The 18,609-nt window shown below is 43.4% G+C and overlaps 1 protein-coding gene across 13 annotated transcripts in view; it reads right to left on the bottom strand.

The window, feature by feature from the left end:
• Positions 1 to 7,941: 7,941 nt before the first annotated feature.
• The window catches only part of ZBTB38 (zinc finger and BTB domain containing 38), a 125,282-nt gene continuing 114,614 nt past the window's right edge, over positions 7,942 to 18,609 (bottom strand). For 10 of the 13 annotated variants that reach the window (XM_036877397.2, XM_036877400.2, XM_036877396.2 and 7 more), the window contains one exon: positions 7,942 to 14,277. In XM_036877397.2, the coding sequence (XP_036733292.2) occupies positions 10,693 to 14,277 (3,585 nt within the window). In that variant the 3' untranslated portion in view covers positions 7,942 to 10,692. Of the gene's footprint in view, positions 14,278 to 16,626; positions 16,779 to 18,609 lie in introns of all 13 variants that reach the window. The other 3 variants (XM_036877401.2, XM_057498179.1, XM_057498195.1) reach the window with 1 other exon arrangement.

Here is an 18,609-nt window from a genome sequence, read left to right as displayed (position 1 = left end):
AGGGGAGACTGGAACAGGCCGCCCCTTACTCTTGGGTGGACCCTACGAAAAGGCACGAGGCACAGAAGGAAATGCGCGTGCGTGTGGGCAGCGGGAAGCCGCATGTGGGGCTGGGCACCGCAGGAGGGGCTTCGGGAAATGAGGGCACAGAGAGTCTCCGTGACATGATTCAAGGCCTTTAGTAGGATCCTGGAGATTGGGGCCGACGGTTGTCCCCTCCACCCTCCCACCCAGACTTGCACAGCCTGGCCAGATCGCGATGTGACCCTGATGTTTTCTCACTGCTCAGGAATGGGTGGTGGATAATTGACAGTCCCATTAGTTATTCAAACTAAAATTGGCCACTTATTTCTACTTCTGTTATGGCTACTGATGCCCCTTCCCCTTCTGAAGAGCCTCTTCCCCGTTAGGGCGACTAGTCATTCTGGTTTCCCAAGACTGTATCATTTATGCACTGAAAGTCCCACATCTTGGGAAAACCCTCCTTCCTGGACACACCGGGATGGTTGGTCACCCTAGAAGGGAGAATTGGTGCTCTTAGCAGATGACTCACGTCTGAGAGCGCCATGCTGAGGCTGGAAACAGAGAGCTAAGTAAGTGCGGACTAGCCCGGGGGAGCTTGTAATCTGACAGCAGAGGTGGAATTGAAAAAGGATCATCCCGGAGAGCTGTGGTGGGACCCAGGCAAAGGCAAAGAGAGGTCTGGGGGCTCTCACAACACTCTGCCAGGAAGAAGCTTTTGACCAGATCTTGAGAAATGATGAAGTCTGTGGGTGGTTTGGGTGGGGGTGGGAATGGACATTTCAGTCCGGCTAGGCGCTTGTACACAGACATAGTGTGATGAAAAGCCAGGTATCTGGGGGAGTCGTGACAAACCCCAAAAACATTTGCAAGGTCAAGGGCAAGTGTACAGATAGAGCTTACATATCATGTGTCTAAATATTTGAAAGTTATAAGTCAGGCCAACAAGCTCTTAATTGAATATGCTCTATTCTCTTCCTTTAACAAACAAACGTACCTTCATAACGACGCGGGACGCCAGGTCTAAAAGTAGACTTCCCAGTTCTTTGGTGTTCTGGTCTGGAATGAGATAGCATGAAAAGGGCTGGGGCCAGGTCTTCCTCCCTCCCTTCCCACTCTCTACCCTGCTCGCCCCCTGCTGCGGGAGGCCTCCTGCACACATGTGTGGATCCTGAAACTCCATCACACTCTCTGTCCACAGCCCCTGCTAACAGCCGCCCCTTACCCATCCTTGGGACCTGGGGGAGCACCACTGGCAGAGGAGAGGTCTGAGCAGCCCTGGAAGTGGGTAGGAAATTCTGAGGTCCAGGGTACCCCAAGTGTGGTCTGCGGAATGGCATGCACTCTGGGTGGGCCTGTCCCCATTGGCCCTGCAAACTCTGTCTGACCCCCAGAGGAGGGCCAGGGTAGGGTCCCTTTGCCTGGGCGTGACGGCTGGAACGTGGGCATATTCAGCATGCAACATTGCCCAGGAGGCTGATTCATGTCATGATAGGAAGTGGCCAAAAAGAGGCTGTGAACTCCCCTTTAAGAAGAGAAACATCAGACGTGGGGACTGACCTGGGAAATGGCTGCCACTCTTCCCACTCCCACTTACACGGATGTCGGGCATGTCCCTGTCAATGTGTGAGACCTGGCCTTTTGGACCAATAAAACCAAGAAGCTCGAAATTAACAGAACGTCAGATTTCAGGAGAGAAACTGGCCATGGGTGAGTCAGCTTCTCTCTGGCAATGCCTGATTGCTCCTGTGAAGTGAGTAAAACCATTTTGCAGTAGAGCTGTCATTTCCTTTCCTCGCATTAGAGGTGCCAGGGCATGTGCACAGTGAGTGAGGACCCAGCCTGTCAGGTCTGTGGTGTTATACAGCAGGGGGCACTGAAGGACCTTGGAGATCCTTTCTGACTGAGGCTTGTCTACCACCTTAGGTTCTAACCCCTGAGTCCCAGCTGCAGGCTTCCCACACATATGACCACTTTGAGTAGCTACTAAAAGTTCAGGATTTTACTTATGTACAAGGAAAAACAATGCCTTCCCCTCCACCCCCACATGCAGACTTATAATTCTATTCTTTCCTGATTGGATAGATAGAAACACAAGAAGTCTGCCATTTGCCTTGGGCCCCATAAGACCATATTTTCACTCTAACATAAATAAAAAGCCTGGTTTGGATAATCCTTGAAATTTGACACAATTTGTACCCTCATTTCTTTCCATTCATAGTATTTTTAGAATTTCTTCCTCTCTCCCAAATCCCTGATAGCTCCAGGACCTTTCTGGTTCTACTCTGGATAATACTGTGCTCTTAAGCACCATGGCTTTGCCATGAGAGGTTGTGCTGTGCAATTGTTGGGTCTTAGTCCCTTTTGCCTCCCCTAGTAGGCTCTGGACCTCCACTGCCTGGGAGTAACTGTTTCTCTGCAGACCAGCTGTTTGACCTTGGGTAAACTCTTTAACTTCTCTGTGTCTTGGTTTTCTCATTAGGGATTCTCTTTTATAGAACAGCTTGTCTCTAAAGATGCCTGCTACCAATTCCTTTCCTCTCTGTATGTGCCTGTCACTCCCCCATTGAGAAGTATAGTCCATTCTTCCACTCTCTTGAATCTGGGCTGGGCTGAGACTGCTGGGATGCCCAGTGTGGTCAAGCCTTTAGGTGACTCCACCCCACAACCATTTGGTGGCGGCTGCCTGAGATGCCTGCTCATCTGATCCCAGACAAACAACAGAACAATGTGAAATAATAAGTGGCTGTTTTAAGCCACTAAGTCCTGTGCCACTGTGCAGCGAAAGGTAACCATGCTAAATGTTAACGGGGATGATAATAATAACATCTACTTCACAGGACTAACATGAGGATTAGATGAATTCATATTCATTAGATGCTTAGAACAGTGTCTGGTAATACCAATTGTCATATAAGAACACATTGAACAAAAAAAAAAGAATGACCTAGGACTCTACAGGCATTAGAGTCTCACTCTAGTAAACACTCATATCGAGGAGGGCATGGTAATTTTCACTGTCTCAGGCCCTGGTCTTCAAAAAAATACCTTAGTCAATGTGGAATCACTTGCGGAGGTAAAAAGAGTGTCCTGAAAACCCAAAGGTATTGGTTCTGTTTCTCTGAGCCTGGGTAAGCCCCTTCATTTCCCTGTGTCGCATGTCCACAGCTTTCACATGAAGACAAAAATCATTGCTCCCACACGGGGCTGTTGTGAGGGGTAAGTACGAAAATAGTTGTGGAAGAGCTTTGAGGAGCAGAGATTCTTTAGCCTTTACTGAGATACCTCATGTCTGGCCCTTCCATCTGTGCCCATCTATCAGACACTGAGGTCTGTACTTCCTTAAATTAAACCCAGGCTCTGTAGTTCTTGGCTACAAGCAGTCCCTCCCCAAAACCCTGAACTTCCTGCCTCCTCATCCTTTGCTCCACCCCACGTGGTGGAATCCTGGTCTCCAAACCTTAGGTTCCACTTACAACTTCCACAGCTACCTTCTCTGTCTTCTGCCCATTCACGGCTCAGCTTCTTGAACAAGAGTCCTGACTCACGGTCCCCACCTGCATTCCTGCAGCTCCCCGGCGGCTTCCCCCTGTGCCACCACCCTGACACTACTCCGGCCAAGATCGCCAGCTGAGTCACTAGAGCAGGCTCACACCTGTGTTCCAGACTGACTGGATGCCTCTCTTCCCGACTGCAGCTCAGGGACATCACATTGGTAGCTTCAAATCAAACATGGAGGGTGTATTTATACCATGGAAATTGGCAAACACTATAAATCAGGCTTTGCCCCTCTCCCAAGGGCAGGTTGTTAACAGTGTACCAATACACCTCTGCCTTCTAGCTGCTGAGTGCAGAATCGCGCTTTCCAGACTTTTCTTACTTGGCTTTATCTTCATGTGACACAATTGATCATTTTTTCCTTTTGGAGAGGTTTTTCATCTCTAGCTTGCCAGCAGCCACTCCTCCAATTTTCCTCCTACTTCTTCTTGGCCCCCTCTCTGCCTCAGTCTCTTACAGGTTTTTATTTAACACATCTTCCAAATACTGGTGTTTTCCAGCACTCTGTCTATACAAGTATCATAGGGGACATCTTACATTTCCATAGTTTCAACAATTCTGAAACCAAATGTTTACCCCTGACCCCTCCCAAGCCCTCACTTCCATATGAATCCAATATCAAGTCCTGCTGATTTTATCTTCTCCTAAGCTTTCAAATCCCACCCCCTCTTCTATTTTCCCTGCCAACATGTAATCCAAGCCACTATCATCTCCTGGACCACAGCAGTCATTTCCCAACTGCTCTACTTCTGGCCACTACTGTCCTCCAATTCATTCTCTACATTTCAGTCACAGTGACTTTTCCACCACACAAAACTGATTAAAATGCCTCTTCTCATCCCAGTCTGTTTTAAACGACTCAATAGCTTTCCATTGCTGTTAGTGTAAGATCCCAGTCCTTAGCGCCATCTGGGAGGCCCTGCGTGGCCTACTTTATGTCCTGCAGGCTCACCGCAGATCCATCTCTCTTGCATTCTGGCCACCACTGGCTTCCCATGCGTGGTGTTACTTCTAGAAGACTTTTTACATGGTACCCGCCCCTACCTGGAAACGCTCCTCTTTCAACTCTTACTCATCTTTTAGATCTCAGCTCAAAAGTCACTTCCTCAGCAATGACTTCCCTTGAACTTCCAGACGAGGTTCAGTTCCTCATTAGATAGCACCATGTATTTCTTCTTCATGTAACTTATTGCAGTTGTAATTACTTACTTTTTGTGTTTTCCACTAGATCATAAGCTCCAGGACTACTTGTTCTGCCCACTCTTGTATTCCCAGTACCTACCTCAAATATGTCTTGAATGAATGAAACATGACTTTCAAATGGATACCTGGTCAGTCCCCTCGTCTGAACTTATAAGCCACATATCTAGCTGTCTGCTCGTGACTCCATCCTTCCAATTGCTCAGCCCCAAACCTAGGAATCATTACCGACTCCTCTATTTTCCTCACCCCCTGGGACCTAGCCCACCTGGAAATCTTATCAGATGTATCTTCAAAGCATATCTGGTCAGACAGTATGTACCTCCTGAAGGAAAAACATAACCTAACCCAGGAAGTTATATACAACTTCTCAGACTATGAGACTGGGGAGCCTATAGATTAAAGGACAATTAGCTATCTATCTCCCCCAATTGTAGTGTGGGACCTTACTTGGATTCTGATTCAAGTTGTAAAAAAGTTATGACAATTATAAGAGGATCATAAATTTTAACTGATAGAGTCACTATGATGATACTAAGAAACTATTAATTTTTAAGGTGTGATAATACTATGCTTATATTAAAATGCTTATTTTTAGAGAGATGCATACTGAAATATTCACGCATGAAATAGTATGATGTCTGGGATCTGCTTTTCAAAATAATACAATGGAGAGGTGACGTAGGTGAGGGTATAGCTGAAACAAAATTGGCTATGAGTTGTCAGTTATTGAAATTGGATGGTGGGTGTGCTGCGATTAATTTGATTCTGTGTACTTTTGCATTTTGAAATTTTTCCTATTAAATGACTTAAAAATATCTATCCAGAATGTGGCCTATTTTCACTACCTTGTTGAAGCCACTGTCATCTCTCTCCTGTACTACCACAGCCTCCCATGTGACCTTCTTGCCCCCACCCTTATCCCATCCTGTGGTCTCTTTACTATTAGTGAGAATGACTCTTACATGTCACATAATTTCCTCTGCTTAAGCCCTCTAATGGCTTGTTGGCTTGCTTAGACCTGTGATACACTTCTCTGACCTCAACTCCCATCTGCTGTCAGGACAGAAGTACGACCTCTCTGGAAAGGCCCACGAAGCCCTGGTGATGTGCCCTCTGCATTCCCCTCCTGGCTCACTCCTCCAAACTCCAGGCTTCTGGGACAGTCTACACTCACGTGTGCTCCTTTGTTTGAGGTACTCCTACTTGGACCCCACCCCTGTACTGGGAAGCCCAGGCTATAACAGCCCCAGCTCAGTGCCACCACTCTCATAACCCAACATAAACCTAACTTGGTTCTCAGCCTATTGGAGGTCAGGGTTTTGTTTTGTGATCATCAGTTAGTCTCTTTCCCTGGACTCAGGTTCCTCGAAGGCATAGGACACCCCTAGTCTCTCTAGCCTTTGCCTGGACTAAATGCCTGACACGCAAAATTAAGCATATTTTGAGTAAACGAATTAAAATCCTTTGTTATCATTGTTACATCTTTTAAATCTCTGTGTATCAAAGTTTCCTATAACAGGATTAAAATATCCCAACAATTATATAGAAGTCATAACTTTTTAAATTATTGGGAAGAAATGCTGACTTCTCAGCTAATCATTCTAAATCAATAGAATTACTTGAAGCCTTAGATGTCAAGAATGAATAAAAATGTGATCACATTTGTTATAACCAGTTCTCCCACTAGTTGTCTAAATTTGGGGTATCTCATTTTAAGAATTGCACACCAACTTGCCTGCTCATTGCTTGCCTTGAAGAATCAGGGTCAAGGAGTGCATATTGGGGAGGGAGAAAGGGGCCAAGGGGGGCTGCTCTCTCCAGGAGGGAGATGACAGCACAGAACGCCAGGATTTGGGAAGGAAGGTGAAGAGCTTTCAGATATGGAGGAAATTGAAGTGGAAGAATCTTCGCCTTGCAAAGACCTCATGGAGACAGAGGGAGGGAACCAAATCAATCAACAGGTGAGAAGAGAGGAAGGTGAGCAATAGGAATGAAAAGAACCAAAGTAATTAATATGTACAAACAGGATTGCCTTGTATGATTTTTTTGTTTTTAATCCATTACAAATTCTTGCAATATTAAATTGGCTGTTTTGCTAATTAAGTCAGTTTTAGCAGATACCAGTTATCACATTTTTAGTCAGGATTTGGTTTGGATTGCCCTTCAATACAAAATTGATGCTACTAGCCAGCATTGCAACTGGACGTTTGTTTGCCCTGTGTTGGTGACGGGTCGCACTGCCTGAGCCACCAGTAGTTTCTTTCACATTACCCACTGTGACTACTGCATGCATCTGATGATAATTAGCTAAGGTCAGGAGTACAGTCTGTGATGATGGAGCCAATTTTTTTATGTGAAAAATTGCTAGCTTAGAATAGCAGTGAATTGTAATTTCACTCCGTATTATAAAAAAAGGGTACACATTCTTAAAAATGGATTTTATAGGATAATATCCCAAGATGTAAGAGAAGCCAACACCCAAAGTGCTGAGGCCTTAGTAAGAAAATCAACTGTTGAGCCCAGGGGAGCTGAGACAGCACGGGCTCATTAAAGCTGTCATTTCGGCGACACCCATCCTAGCACTGCCTCACTTTGTCATGTCTCCTTTCCTCACTGTCCAGTCAGTTTATACTAAGCCTTTTCTTCTAAGGTATCAAGAAGGAACAGAAACATGGCCTTTGGAGTCAGGCAGCCCTGAATTAGATTTCTGGCTCACATGGGCCATGGGATCTTCTCAAAGTCACTACAAAACGTGGATAAAGAAGTCTACTTCCCAGGGTTGTCGGCGGAAGACCTGAATGAAACAGTCCATGTAAAGGGCGTTGCCATATACCAGGCACTTCACAAAGTGTAATTTGTTTCCTGTGAATGAGTAGACCAGAAAACTTCCAGCCCTTTTCTGATTTACAATGATAAGATCAGGCCAATCCAAAGTACTAAATGATAAGAAGACTTCAATCTCTTATTCTGCTTTTTTTTAATGTCATATTCCATTTGAGTCCTAAGCATGTAAGTAGGTACCATGGAATGTAAACAAGTAAGAAACAGAAACATATTGAGTGAATAGTATGTGAAATAATGCAGTGACTCACAGAGATGAAATAGCTTCTTGGCTGCACAAAAGAAGTAACATTAAAACATTTAAAAAGAGACTTAACATAGGAATAAGCTATTTTAATCAAGCAAAACCAAATTTATATTCATTATTTCTAAAAATAAAATTAGATTTTTCCAACCCTTAACATCTGCATTTTATAATATCTTCTAACCAAAATACAGATGCTAAAACAGCAATTACAATATATCTTGTACAGCATACAGTATGTTCACTGTTTACACTTACTTTAATTCTAGTTGGTCGTTATGTACTCAATGCATACTTAAACATCACTCATAAAGTTTTCACAATTAACAAAAAATGTGACAAGGCTGTCTTAAAACGGCTCTGCTATAAATTGTATAGAATATACAGAATTACAAAGTCAAGTATTTTTTTATCAAAATATACACCCCTCCCTGAAACTAACACAAGCTATCAACATTTTAAACGAATAATACAATTATAGAAAATATTTGCAAAATTATTTTTTCATGTATAAATATTCTGCCATATTTACTTTGGTCTAGAATTATCAGCATACAAGTCCACTTAAAAAATTTCCACACATAAGGGCTGGGAGACATCACTACATGTAATAATTTTATATTTGGAGTTACCTCAAATCAAAATGAGTAAAATGCACAGTAATTCTCTTTGATTCATAATCCTAATTGAGATTAAACAAATTAGTAGATCACAGGATTGCTTATTCAATATTCTTATTATCAATTCGAAAATGATTTTCATAAGCCCTTTGTGACTATCTCTTTCACAAAACTCAAATGAATAGTGCAGATGCACATATATACAATGATTAAAATAAAGTTGAATCCGCTTGTGTTTTCCCAGTTTCCTCTAGTACATAATACTGTATGTAAGCAAAAGAAGAAAAGATAAGTGCAGATACAATATTGGGGTTACTTAACAGCCAAGTACTACAGTATAAAAAGGTCAGCTTTGATCATGTCCTTTTCTGGGTGTTAAATGCTTTCATGCCCACCCAAATCAATGTTAAGTCTTTGTGGAGACATCACAACACGTGGAGAGAGAAACTGGAGTCCTTGAGTTATTTCTTCATAATGGTGACCTTGCGACCTTGGATAACCTTGGGTTTCCGTCTATCAAATCCCATGAACATGAATGGCTGCAGGTCCCGGATCCTGCTCATACTGGTGATCAAAGGGTAGGAATGTTTTCTCTCTCTCTACTATTCTGGCAGTTTAAAAAGTAAGAATGATGAGTTCCAGCTTCCCAAGAACCCAGTCCACATGATGGAACATCCTATAGGGCAATCAGACTTTGAGGGCAATGTTGTTAATGGTGTGGGTCAGCATGAAAGAACATTAAAAAACTTGTTGAGTTTTTAGCAAGGGAGCTGGATGTCTACAAAGATGAAGACAAGGAATCTGGCTTTGTGGGTATATTTGAATCATATAAGTAGGAGATAGAATCTTATCACTCCATATTCTACCTCCCCACACCCACCAAGACAAAGCTACTGTTTGGGGCAAGGAGGTTCTTGCCCACTCAAGTCATTAATGGGTGGGGCAGGGAGTATGTTTCTCTTGTCCTCCTGTTTTATACTAGTGTATGTTTGTGGGCTGCGCAGCCTCCACAAAGGCTAATAATTGTAGGGATTAGGCTATCTGCTACTTTCAAGTGCCTGGAAATGCACCACTGTGTGTGTGCCTCCTGCTAAATTTCCCAGACACGCCTCAAGTGGAATGGGAGGTGTCAGGTTTTACTTGAACCCTTGAGGCTGGTTAAGTCTGTCTGGCATAAACTTCCACATCCATGGCCTTGTGATGGATGGAAGACTGCAGGGAGTTGCAGAAGAATCTGATCTTCATTTTCTGATGTGAGGCCATTGCAAAGTAATACGCAGCACAGGTAACCACAGGTACATTCTGGGAAGGCTCTCCCCCACAGATAAGGCATGACCTATGTTTTCTGTGACTTGACTAGACAAGTTGTAACAATAGCTCAGCTGTAACTTCAAGAGAAGCATTCCATCTAAAAGCATACATATGCTCTTAAATCATATTCAAAATGCTTTCTATGGATTTTTCCATTAGTCCTTGTTATTTGCAGATCTATTGCTCATCATTATAATTCTCTACAGGGGACATGGACAGTTAAAAATGTCATAGTGATTTATATATGTATTTTACAAGTTTTGTGTTCTAGAAAAGTAGTTCTAGATAATGTATGAATGTCCTACTTAGGTTACTCATTTCACACATATTTTCAACTATAATATTAAGTATTTCATATGTATCCATTAATTTAAACAATTTTTAATAGTGCAGAAGCTGGATGGGAATAATGACTGTCATAGCTCATTTACCTTTTAACAGTTTTATGAATGTGTCCTTTTCATGGTATTTGACCCTTATTTTCTCCAGTGACTAAAGACAGTTCAGCAGCCAGTTCCTATTAGCACTTACTAGAGAGTTTTAAATTAGGCTAAAGTTAAGCTCTTTTATTTTACTGGCAGGAATACCACAGCTAAGAACTTCATAAACTTTCACAAGATACTTGGGATATTGGAAGATTCAGCTATTTCATTTTTGTGCACTTTTGCATGAAGTTAATGCTAAAACCCTAAGTTGCTATTAGGATCCTTTTTCTGGAATTTTCAGAAATGAGATTTTCTTTTTTACGTTTCACTCCTTCATGACTGTTGTATGAACAAAATTAAAAAAACAAAAAAGAAAAAACAACCCCAAACAAAGCCAACCTAACAAAACAAAAAAACAAACCAACAACCCACCAACTTATATTTTGAAGATCTTTCTAAGTATTGCCACTTAAAGGACTTTTTCAGCAACAGTTTGTACATTATCTTTTTGGTCACTGCCGTCTGAATCGATGGCATGTGGGTTCTCCAGGAAATCTGAGTCTTCATGGCACATGTCACCTTCATTCTTCTCCCGCTGACTTGGGCTTTTGAATAAGTGTTTCTTCTGGTGCATTCCAAGGGCAGCCGCTGTTTTGCAAATTTTGGGGCACTGGAAGCAGGGATAGCCCTTTCCATTATGTTCCCGCATGTGCCTCTGCTCATGATTCCTTTTTGTGGAGAGATACAAAAAACTCTGAAAGCAGAACTGACAGTGATAACGCTTCTCGCCAGTGTGGATTCTTTCATGGATTTTCAAGGTCTCGTTCAATGTGAAGGCCTTGTTGCAATACTGGCAGACGAACTCCTTCACGCCCAGGTGGATGCGTTCGTGTTTCTGTAAGTTTCCTTGCACGGAAAAGCACCGCCCGCAGGTCTTGCACTGGTATGGCTTCTCGCCCGTGTGGCACCTCATGTGCATCTTGAGTGTGGAAGGGCTCTGGAATTGCTTGGCGCACAGCTCGCAGGCATAAGGCCTGGCAGTGAGATGCCGGTGGGGCCTTCCTTGACTTCCAGCCCCCGAGGCCTTGTCACCATCGCAGAGCTCACACTGCAACTTGGGCATCTCTTTATTTTCTTCCTCCTCGAAGGCCTTCTCCTGAGGAGCCTTCCCCACCGCACAGTCCAGTTCTGCCGGGTATTTACACTTACTGCTTGGGCTTCTGTTTTCATCCTCTTTCCTCCAGTTGACTTTCCTCATTTTTCTCAACTGCCTGGATTTCTTCTTGGGCTTGTAGTTGTAATAAGGGCGCCAAGGTTGGTCCGTGGAGTCCTGGTCACTTGCATCATCAAACATTTCGCTCAGGTCCACACATTCGGTCTGACAAAGCCCAAGTGGGCTGTCTCTGTTGGCATCTGCATCATTCTCCTGTGGCAAAGTCTCCTCCTGCACTTGATAACTGGACCGTCTCCCCCTTTTACAGAATAATTTAGAGCCCAGAATATGCCTCTTCACAATGGCTTCATTTCCAATCTTCACTGTTATTTGGCAAAGGGGTGCCACGTTGCTACTGGTGGAGGTCCCAGGCAGAGCCGGCTTTGCGATGTACGTTTCAGTTTTACCGGTTTCTTTAGTGATATTTGTGGTTTTGCTCAACGACCCTCCCGGATCAGTGTCGTATTTCGATTCCTCTGGTGTTTCTCCCCTGTTACCTGGTATAGGTTTCTTTTTCTCCTTAATGCTTTTGGGTCTGCTGACCACTCTACCCACTTTCTCTGGCTCAGGTTTGCTGTCATCTCTCCGGGACTGACCGACAGTCGGGTCTGAAGGGGCCTTCCTGTTGCTCGTCATGGCAGCAACAGTGTTACTGTGCATGATCACTGACGAAAACTGGCTACTATGCACAATGACCGAAGGCGCTGAGCCGCTGTAGCTGATCACGGAGGCTGAGTTCTCACTGCCATTACTCAAGGGCAAACCGGGCACATCTCCCACCGGGAGGGCGGAACCAGGGGTGTTTTCAGTGGAAGAAACTGACACTTCAGTTGAATAAAAGTTATTGTCAAGGTCGACTTTCAGCGTCTCCTCTCCCCATTTGGTACCCTCTGCATTTGGTACACTGGCGGAAGTGGATACATCCTGGCATGTGGATGTTTCCAATGGGGTGGCTGGGCTGCTGGTCAAGGTGTTTACACTGTCTTGGAAATTCAGTGTAGGTAATTCAGAGCTGTGTGGATTCTGAATAACATAGGGACCAGGCACAGGCTCATTTATCTGACTATTTTCTTGAGCATTTTCATAGGAAGAATTGCGGTAGCTCTTATAAGGAGCCCTCTTGCATTTCATAGGCAATAGCCGATAAAGTTTATATGGATAAACACTAGGCTTCAAGCCTCCATTTGCTGTTTTTTTACTGATGGAAAGTCTGTGGTCAATGGCATGGAAAGACTTCTGGTGGTTTTTGAGTATATAGTAGGTCATGAAAGTTTCAAGGCAGAAAATGCACTGGTACCGCCTTTCTCCCGTATGCCAAATTTCATGTCTTGTCCTGTACTCAGCCAATGCAAATACTTTGTTGCAGTAATGGCAAGGATATGTTCTCCTCCATGAGTGAACATTTGCATGTCGTCGGAGGCTGGATAAAGTCACGTAACTGCGTTTGCATACCATACAACTGTAGAGCATTTGTCCATTAACAAATTTAACCATGTGGTCCGCTTCTGGCAAGGAACTTCCGGCACTGGAAAACTCGCCAATCCTGTTTTCTGGTAATAAAGGTTCTGGACCTGTGAATGAATTTCCATTTTGTCCAATGGTAGGATAGTTTTCTAAAAAGCGCTCGTTTCCTCCGGGAACGGGCACGTGGCTTGACCGCATACAGATGTGTTCGTGCCGGTCCAGTCTGTTCAGCGTGCTGAACTGTTTGTTGCAGTACTTGCACACTAAAGGCTCCTGGGTGGGCTTGTGGAGCTGCATGTGGGCACTGAGCAAAGTGCTGCTGTCAAAAGATTTGGAACAACAGCTACAGTTGTAAACGAGAGGGGGTACTTCTGCTGGGGGCGGCGCCGGAATGTCGGAGGATTTGTTTTCCTCTTCCCTCGGAAGGGGGACGTCTGCTTCATTGTCGGGAGATTTTGAATGAGAAAGACCTGCAGCTGGCTGTGGACTTTCTTGATTCACCTCCAAGTTGGTTACCGGAGGGGGTGCTGTATCTTCTGTAGGTGAATCAGAATCCTGGGGTACAGAGAGTGTCTTTGGCTTTCGGCATGTTTTCGGTTTTGCCACAAGAGCTTCACCATTTTCTTTACCTGTTTTCCCAGGTAAACTGCTATCGTGTTCACGTGCAGGCTGACTCCTGTACGCCTCAGCCATGGAAGAAACGGCATACGAGTGTTCCGCCAGGGTGCGGACAGGCTCTGCCTCGTGACAGACATCGGTCCTCTCCAGGCAAAGGCTAGTAGTGGTTCTCATGGAGTCGGAGACCTTTTTGAAACTTGCCCTCAAGTCCAGTGGAGAAAACATGTTATTATTATTTTCTGTTTCAATGATGGAAAACGCATTTGTGATCCTTGGCCCATTCGTGATAGCTGGTTCTTCATGCCTTTTTTCATTTTTTTCTTCCTTAACCACTCCCTTCTCCGTAATGCAGAATACATAGGGACCTGGAGAATTTGTGAAGCTGCGATCAGTAAGCTCTTCCAAGAAGGATATCCCCAGCTTCTTCCCTGCAGCTGCAAGATCAGTGACTGTTTCCTGTCTCTTGACGACAACCGTGGAGCTGTAGATATAATTAAGGATTTCTGTAAACACTTCAGCTTTGAGATCATCCAGCTCCAGGACGTGGCTGGAAATACAGATTGTATGGCTCCAAAAGATATTTTTGAAATAAAGGCTTGAAGCAGCCAGGACATTGCTGTGGGCTTTAAATTTGGTGTCTTCCACGATGATCGTGACATCGCATAAAATGCCTCGAATGCGCTGCTCATTTAACATGGACAGCACTGTGTCACTGTGAAAGTCGTCCTTGAGGTCCCTGGAAAGGGACATGACTGTCATCTGAAACAAGAGGAGAGAAATGATTAGAGACCCTTCCACAAGTAACTTCTTTATTTCTAGACTATTTACAACCTCTTCAAAACTTTTTTTTTTTTTGGTATAAAAATACACTTGTTGTTGGTTCCAAGACTCAGTGTCAACATTACCAACTAAATCTTTATGTTACCCCAGCCTGTTTCTCATGCCATTGCTAACAGTTGTTATAGTTGGAAATCCTCCCAGAACTCTTTCTCCTTTCTCCGAAGTTGCAACCAAATATTATATACATGTTCCAATTTTGGGAGAGGGGTGTTTCTTCCCCCTAAATGTTAAGGGTCTTGCAATCACTCAATCCTGTTGCACTGAACTAGAGCTGGGCAATACCAGGCTCCTGTCACAAGCCTCCTATTTTTACAAAAATATCTCTGATGACCCGATACAAACATAATTCATAAAACAGGAAAATTATTTTTAAAATATTTTCCCCAAGTGCACAGTACCTGGGTGTAAAGGTAGTGCCTGCTCAGAGAAGCAAGAGCTGGAGGAGCCGTACTGAGCAGCTCTGAAGGGCCTCTGAGAGGAAGTCTCAGTCTGTGGGACAGAATCTGACCAGCAGGGCACCTGGTGCTACTCTGTGCTCCTGGCCCATGTGGGGACCCCTCTCATTCCTTCTCTGATTTTCCCTTTCAGTACAGCCAGACTAGGGTTTTCAAAATGACCTCTGGGAAGTACTGAAGGCATACAAAAAGAAAATATGACACAAAACCGGGAAAGTCTGTTTCTGAGTCTACAGCACTGAATCTAGCACAGGTGCAAAACTAGCACAATTTACAGGCATAGTGGCTCATGTTCTGGTTTGAGGATCTTATCTCTGTTCTTCCCAGAGCCTAGTTCTTGTTATTCTCTACATATGTTCTGTACTATGAGCCTGGGATGGCCAGAGCCTACCAACTAATATCCTAGTTAGGGATAGTTAAAAGCAGTTTTTGTTCTCATCCCCAATAAAAAATAAATGGTACACAGTAACCAAAGACACAAATGAAATGAAAACTCAACCTTACTGTGTGAGATGCAAACTCCTCTGGTCTAAAGGACATACTAACCAGCTATTCAGTGTCTCTGTCCCTTATCAAGTGACATCCAGAAACCCATATAGCTTTACAATATTTCTTTAGCTCACAGAGGCTTCCTAGCACTAACATACGAACATGTAGCTCACAGCTTTCAATCAGCTGGAAAGAGCAGATGGCTACATGCAGAGTTTCTTTATACCTTTTTGTAAAGCTGTCATAAGCCATGTCCATTATGCTGTTTAATGTTCTTTATATAAGGGTCCATTTGATACATTCTTTAATCTCATTCAGCCATAGAGAAAGTACATTTCTACTAACAAATTCTTTAATTTAGATAAAGAGAATAATATACTCACCATGTTTCTCTTATAATTCCCAGGATAAGGAAGCCTAGAAGTAACTGTTACCATCAATTGTTGTAGCAAGTTAGCCTGGATCTCTGGTCTGACTACTGTCTCTATTTAATGTTAGTTCTATCTTGTTTACCCAGCCATTAACTGCAATCTTCCATGAATCTCTTCTAGAAGTGTTGGGGACCAAATCAATAAATAAAAGTGGGATTAAGTGAAATGGAATTTTTATGGCTTCCTCTGTGTCCTTGAAGGGAGAAAGGAACACCCCTGAACAGGTCACAGGAGTCTGTAATTCACTGGTTATAGATCAATAATACTGTGCTGACATTTGTTTGGTCCTCCCTGAAGTCTATTCCAGGCCTCTATAGGATCTTTCTCTCTTGACTCATATATATCATAGTCTTATCCTGTTTGGCTTCTTTGCAGCCAAGACATTATTTCAATTCTTTATCCAGCCTGACTGGATAGTCTCAGATCTGGCAAAACATATGCTATTTGATTTAAAAAGGTGGCTTCCACCTTGGCTTAGTTCTATGTTGACATTTATTTTGTCTTTCTACCTCAAAACTACTACTTCTTCCAAAACACTCCAATCCACAGCACTTTGAACCTCCCATTGGGATCTGCCTCCATTTGGGGAATACAATATTCCACATCAAGCTAGTAAATGTATTCTGGGATATCAGATTAAGTCTCCCTACTTCTGTGGGATTCTGATTCTTAAATTGTCCAGTTAGGATGATTAGTAAAGTGGCCAACTGCTAACATTTCATATCTTAGTCATACTTACAGTTAGAATAACATATATAATAGGAAGTATCATTATAATATATGTCATTAAAACATCCTCATAACTTTGGAAAATCCAAGTATTACCTCTTTCAGGGGAGTATCTACCTCTGTGGGGCAGAAATCTTTTAAAAATCATAGTTACTAAGTAGCACCTTGATTTGCCTGTTGGGCACACATAATGATCTTCACTCGTGCTTCAGTTTTATCCAGCAATTGTGTTAATGCCCACCATGGCCAGACACAAGGCTCCCAGCTAGAGATATGGAGGAGAGTAAGGCAAGTCTTTGCCCTCAAGGAGTTGAGTCTAGAGGAAGGAAGAGAGCTGTCAGCTAACAACTGGAATCCATGATGTCAGGCCTCATGCTAAAGGTATGTACCAAGTGTCAAAAGATGAAATGACAACTTATTATTTAGAGGGGTCTGGAAAGCTTGGCCTCAGTAAATAAAACAGAGGTGTGGGAAGGGCACCTAAGCAGAAGGAACACCATGGGAAAATAAAAGCTCAGGGACTGGTAAGTGGGTCTGTGTGGCAGCATAGAGCATGCACCCTGCTCTGTCCCCAGCGTCATCAGCAATGCTAGGCACATGGCAGGCCTCCATACTATGTGCTGAGTGAGATGGGCTCAGAGAGAAAGGGGCAGACCCAGTCATAAAGGGCTCTCAAAGATCCCCCACAGGAAATTTTATACTGTGGGTCATAATCAGATTTGATTTTGGGGAAAAAAAATCACTCAGACTGCAGTGTGCTAAAATCAAAGGGAGGCGAGCTAGTGGCAGGAAGCCAACTAGCGAGGCCATTCTGGTGGTCCAGGTGAGAAGAAGCCTATTCACACAGACTGGGCGAGAGCCTGGGGAAGGCAGACAGCCCCACCTCCAGCTAGGAAAGTGGCGGAGAGGGTGGTATCTGAACTCAAAACTGAATACCCTCTACCAATATTCCCTGAACAACTGCTAAGTATAAGGCATCAGGCTAAATGCCATAGGAAGACAGGTGTTCACTGCTCCTGTGGACAGGTGCTTACGGAATAACCTACTTGATGCTTTGCAACAGTAGTTCTCAAACCTGGCTATGGACCAAAATCATCTGTGCAGCTTTAAAATAATACAGATTTACAGATTCCTCTCCATTCACTCACACAGATTCTAGTTTACAACACCTAAGGTGAGACCCTGGGATCTGTTTACTTTTTTAAAATTAAAGTATCATTGATATACTATCTTATGAAGGTTTCACATGAGCAAAATTATGGTTTCAACATTCACCCATATTATCAAGTCCCCACCACACCCCACTGCAGTTACTGTCCATTAGCGTAAGATGCTATAGAGTCATTACTTGTCTTCTCCATTCTATACTGCCTTCTCTGTGACCTACCTACATTGCTATATTGTGATTGCTAATTATAATGCCTCTTGATCCCCTTCTCCCTCCCTCCCCAGCCACCCTCTCTAACCCCTTCCCTTTGGTAACTGCTAGTCTTTCTTGGAGTCTGTGAGTCTGATGCTATTTTGTTCCTTCAGTTCTGCTTTGTTGTTACACTCCACAAATGAGGGATATCATGTGGTACTTGTCTTTTTCCACCTGGCTTATTTCACTCAGCATAATGCCCTCGAGCTCCATCTACATTGTTGAAAATTAGGATTTGTTTTCTTCTTATGGCTGAATATGGCCTTGTGTATATGTACCATGCTTTCTTTAGCCATTCATCTACTTACTGATGGACACTTAGGTCACTTCCCTATCTTGGCTATTGTAAATAGTGCTGCGATAAACATAGGGGTGCATATGTCTTTTTGAATCAGGGATCTTGTTTTCTTCAGGTAAATTCCTAGGAGTGGAATTACTGGTTCAAATTATTTTTATACCTCTATTTATTTAGTGAATAAGGAATACACTCATATGATACCAAATTCAAAAGACACAATAAGTAAAGATTAAAAGTCTCCTTCCTACCTTATCTCCGAGGCTCTTCAGGTAGTTTTTATCAATCAGCCAGAAACTGGCATGGGGGTTGAAACTAAAACCCCATGCTATAAACGAAATGAAAATTCTGCCCTCAAGGCTTGTGGTATAGCAGGGGAGGTAAGACATGTTCATGAAATGCTGCAAAATAAAGACACCCAATGGATGTGTA

Source organism: Manis pentadactyla, chromosome 1 (genome assembly GCF_030020395.1).
Source record: "Manis pentadactyla isolate mManPen7 chromosome 1, mManPen7.hap1, whole genome shotgun sequence".
NCBI classification, from domain to species: domain Eukaryota; kingdom Metazoa; phylum Chordata; class Mammalia; order Pholidota; family Manidae; genus Manis; species Manis pentadactyla.
Note: the sequence above shows the minus strand (reverse complement) of the source record. Positions and strands in the feature narration are given on the sequence as shown.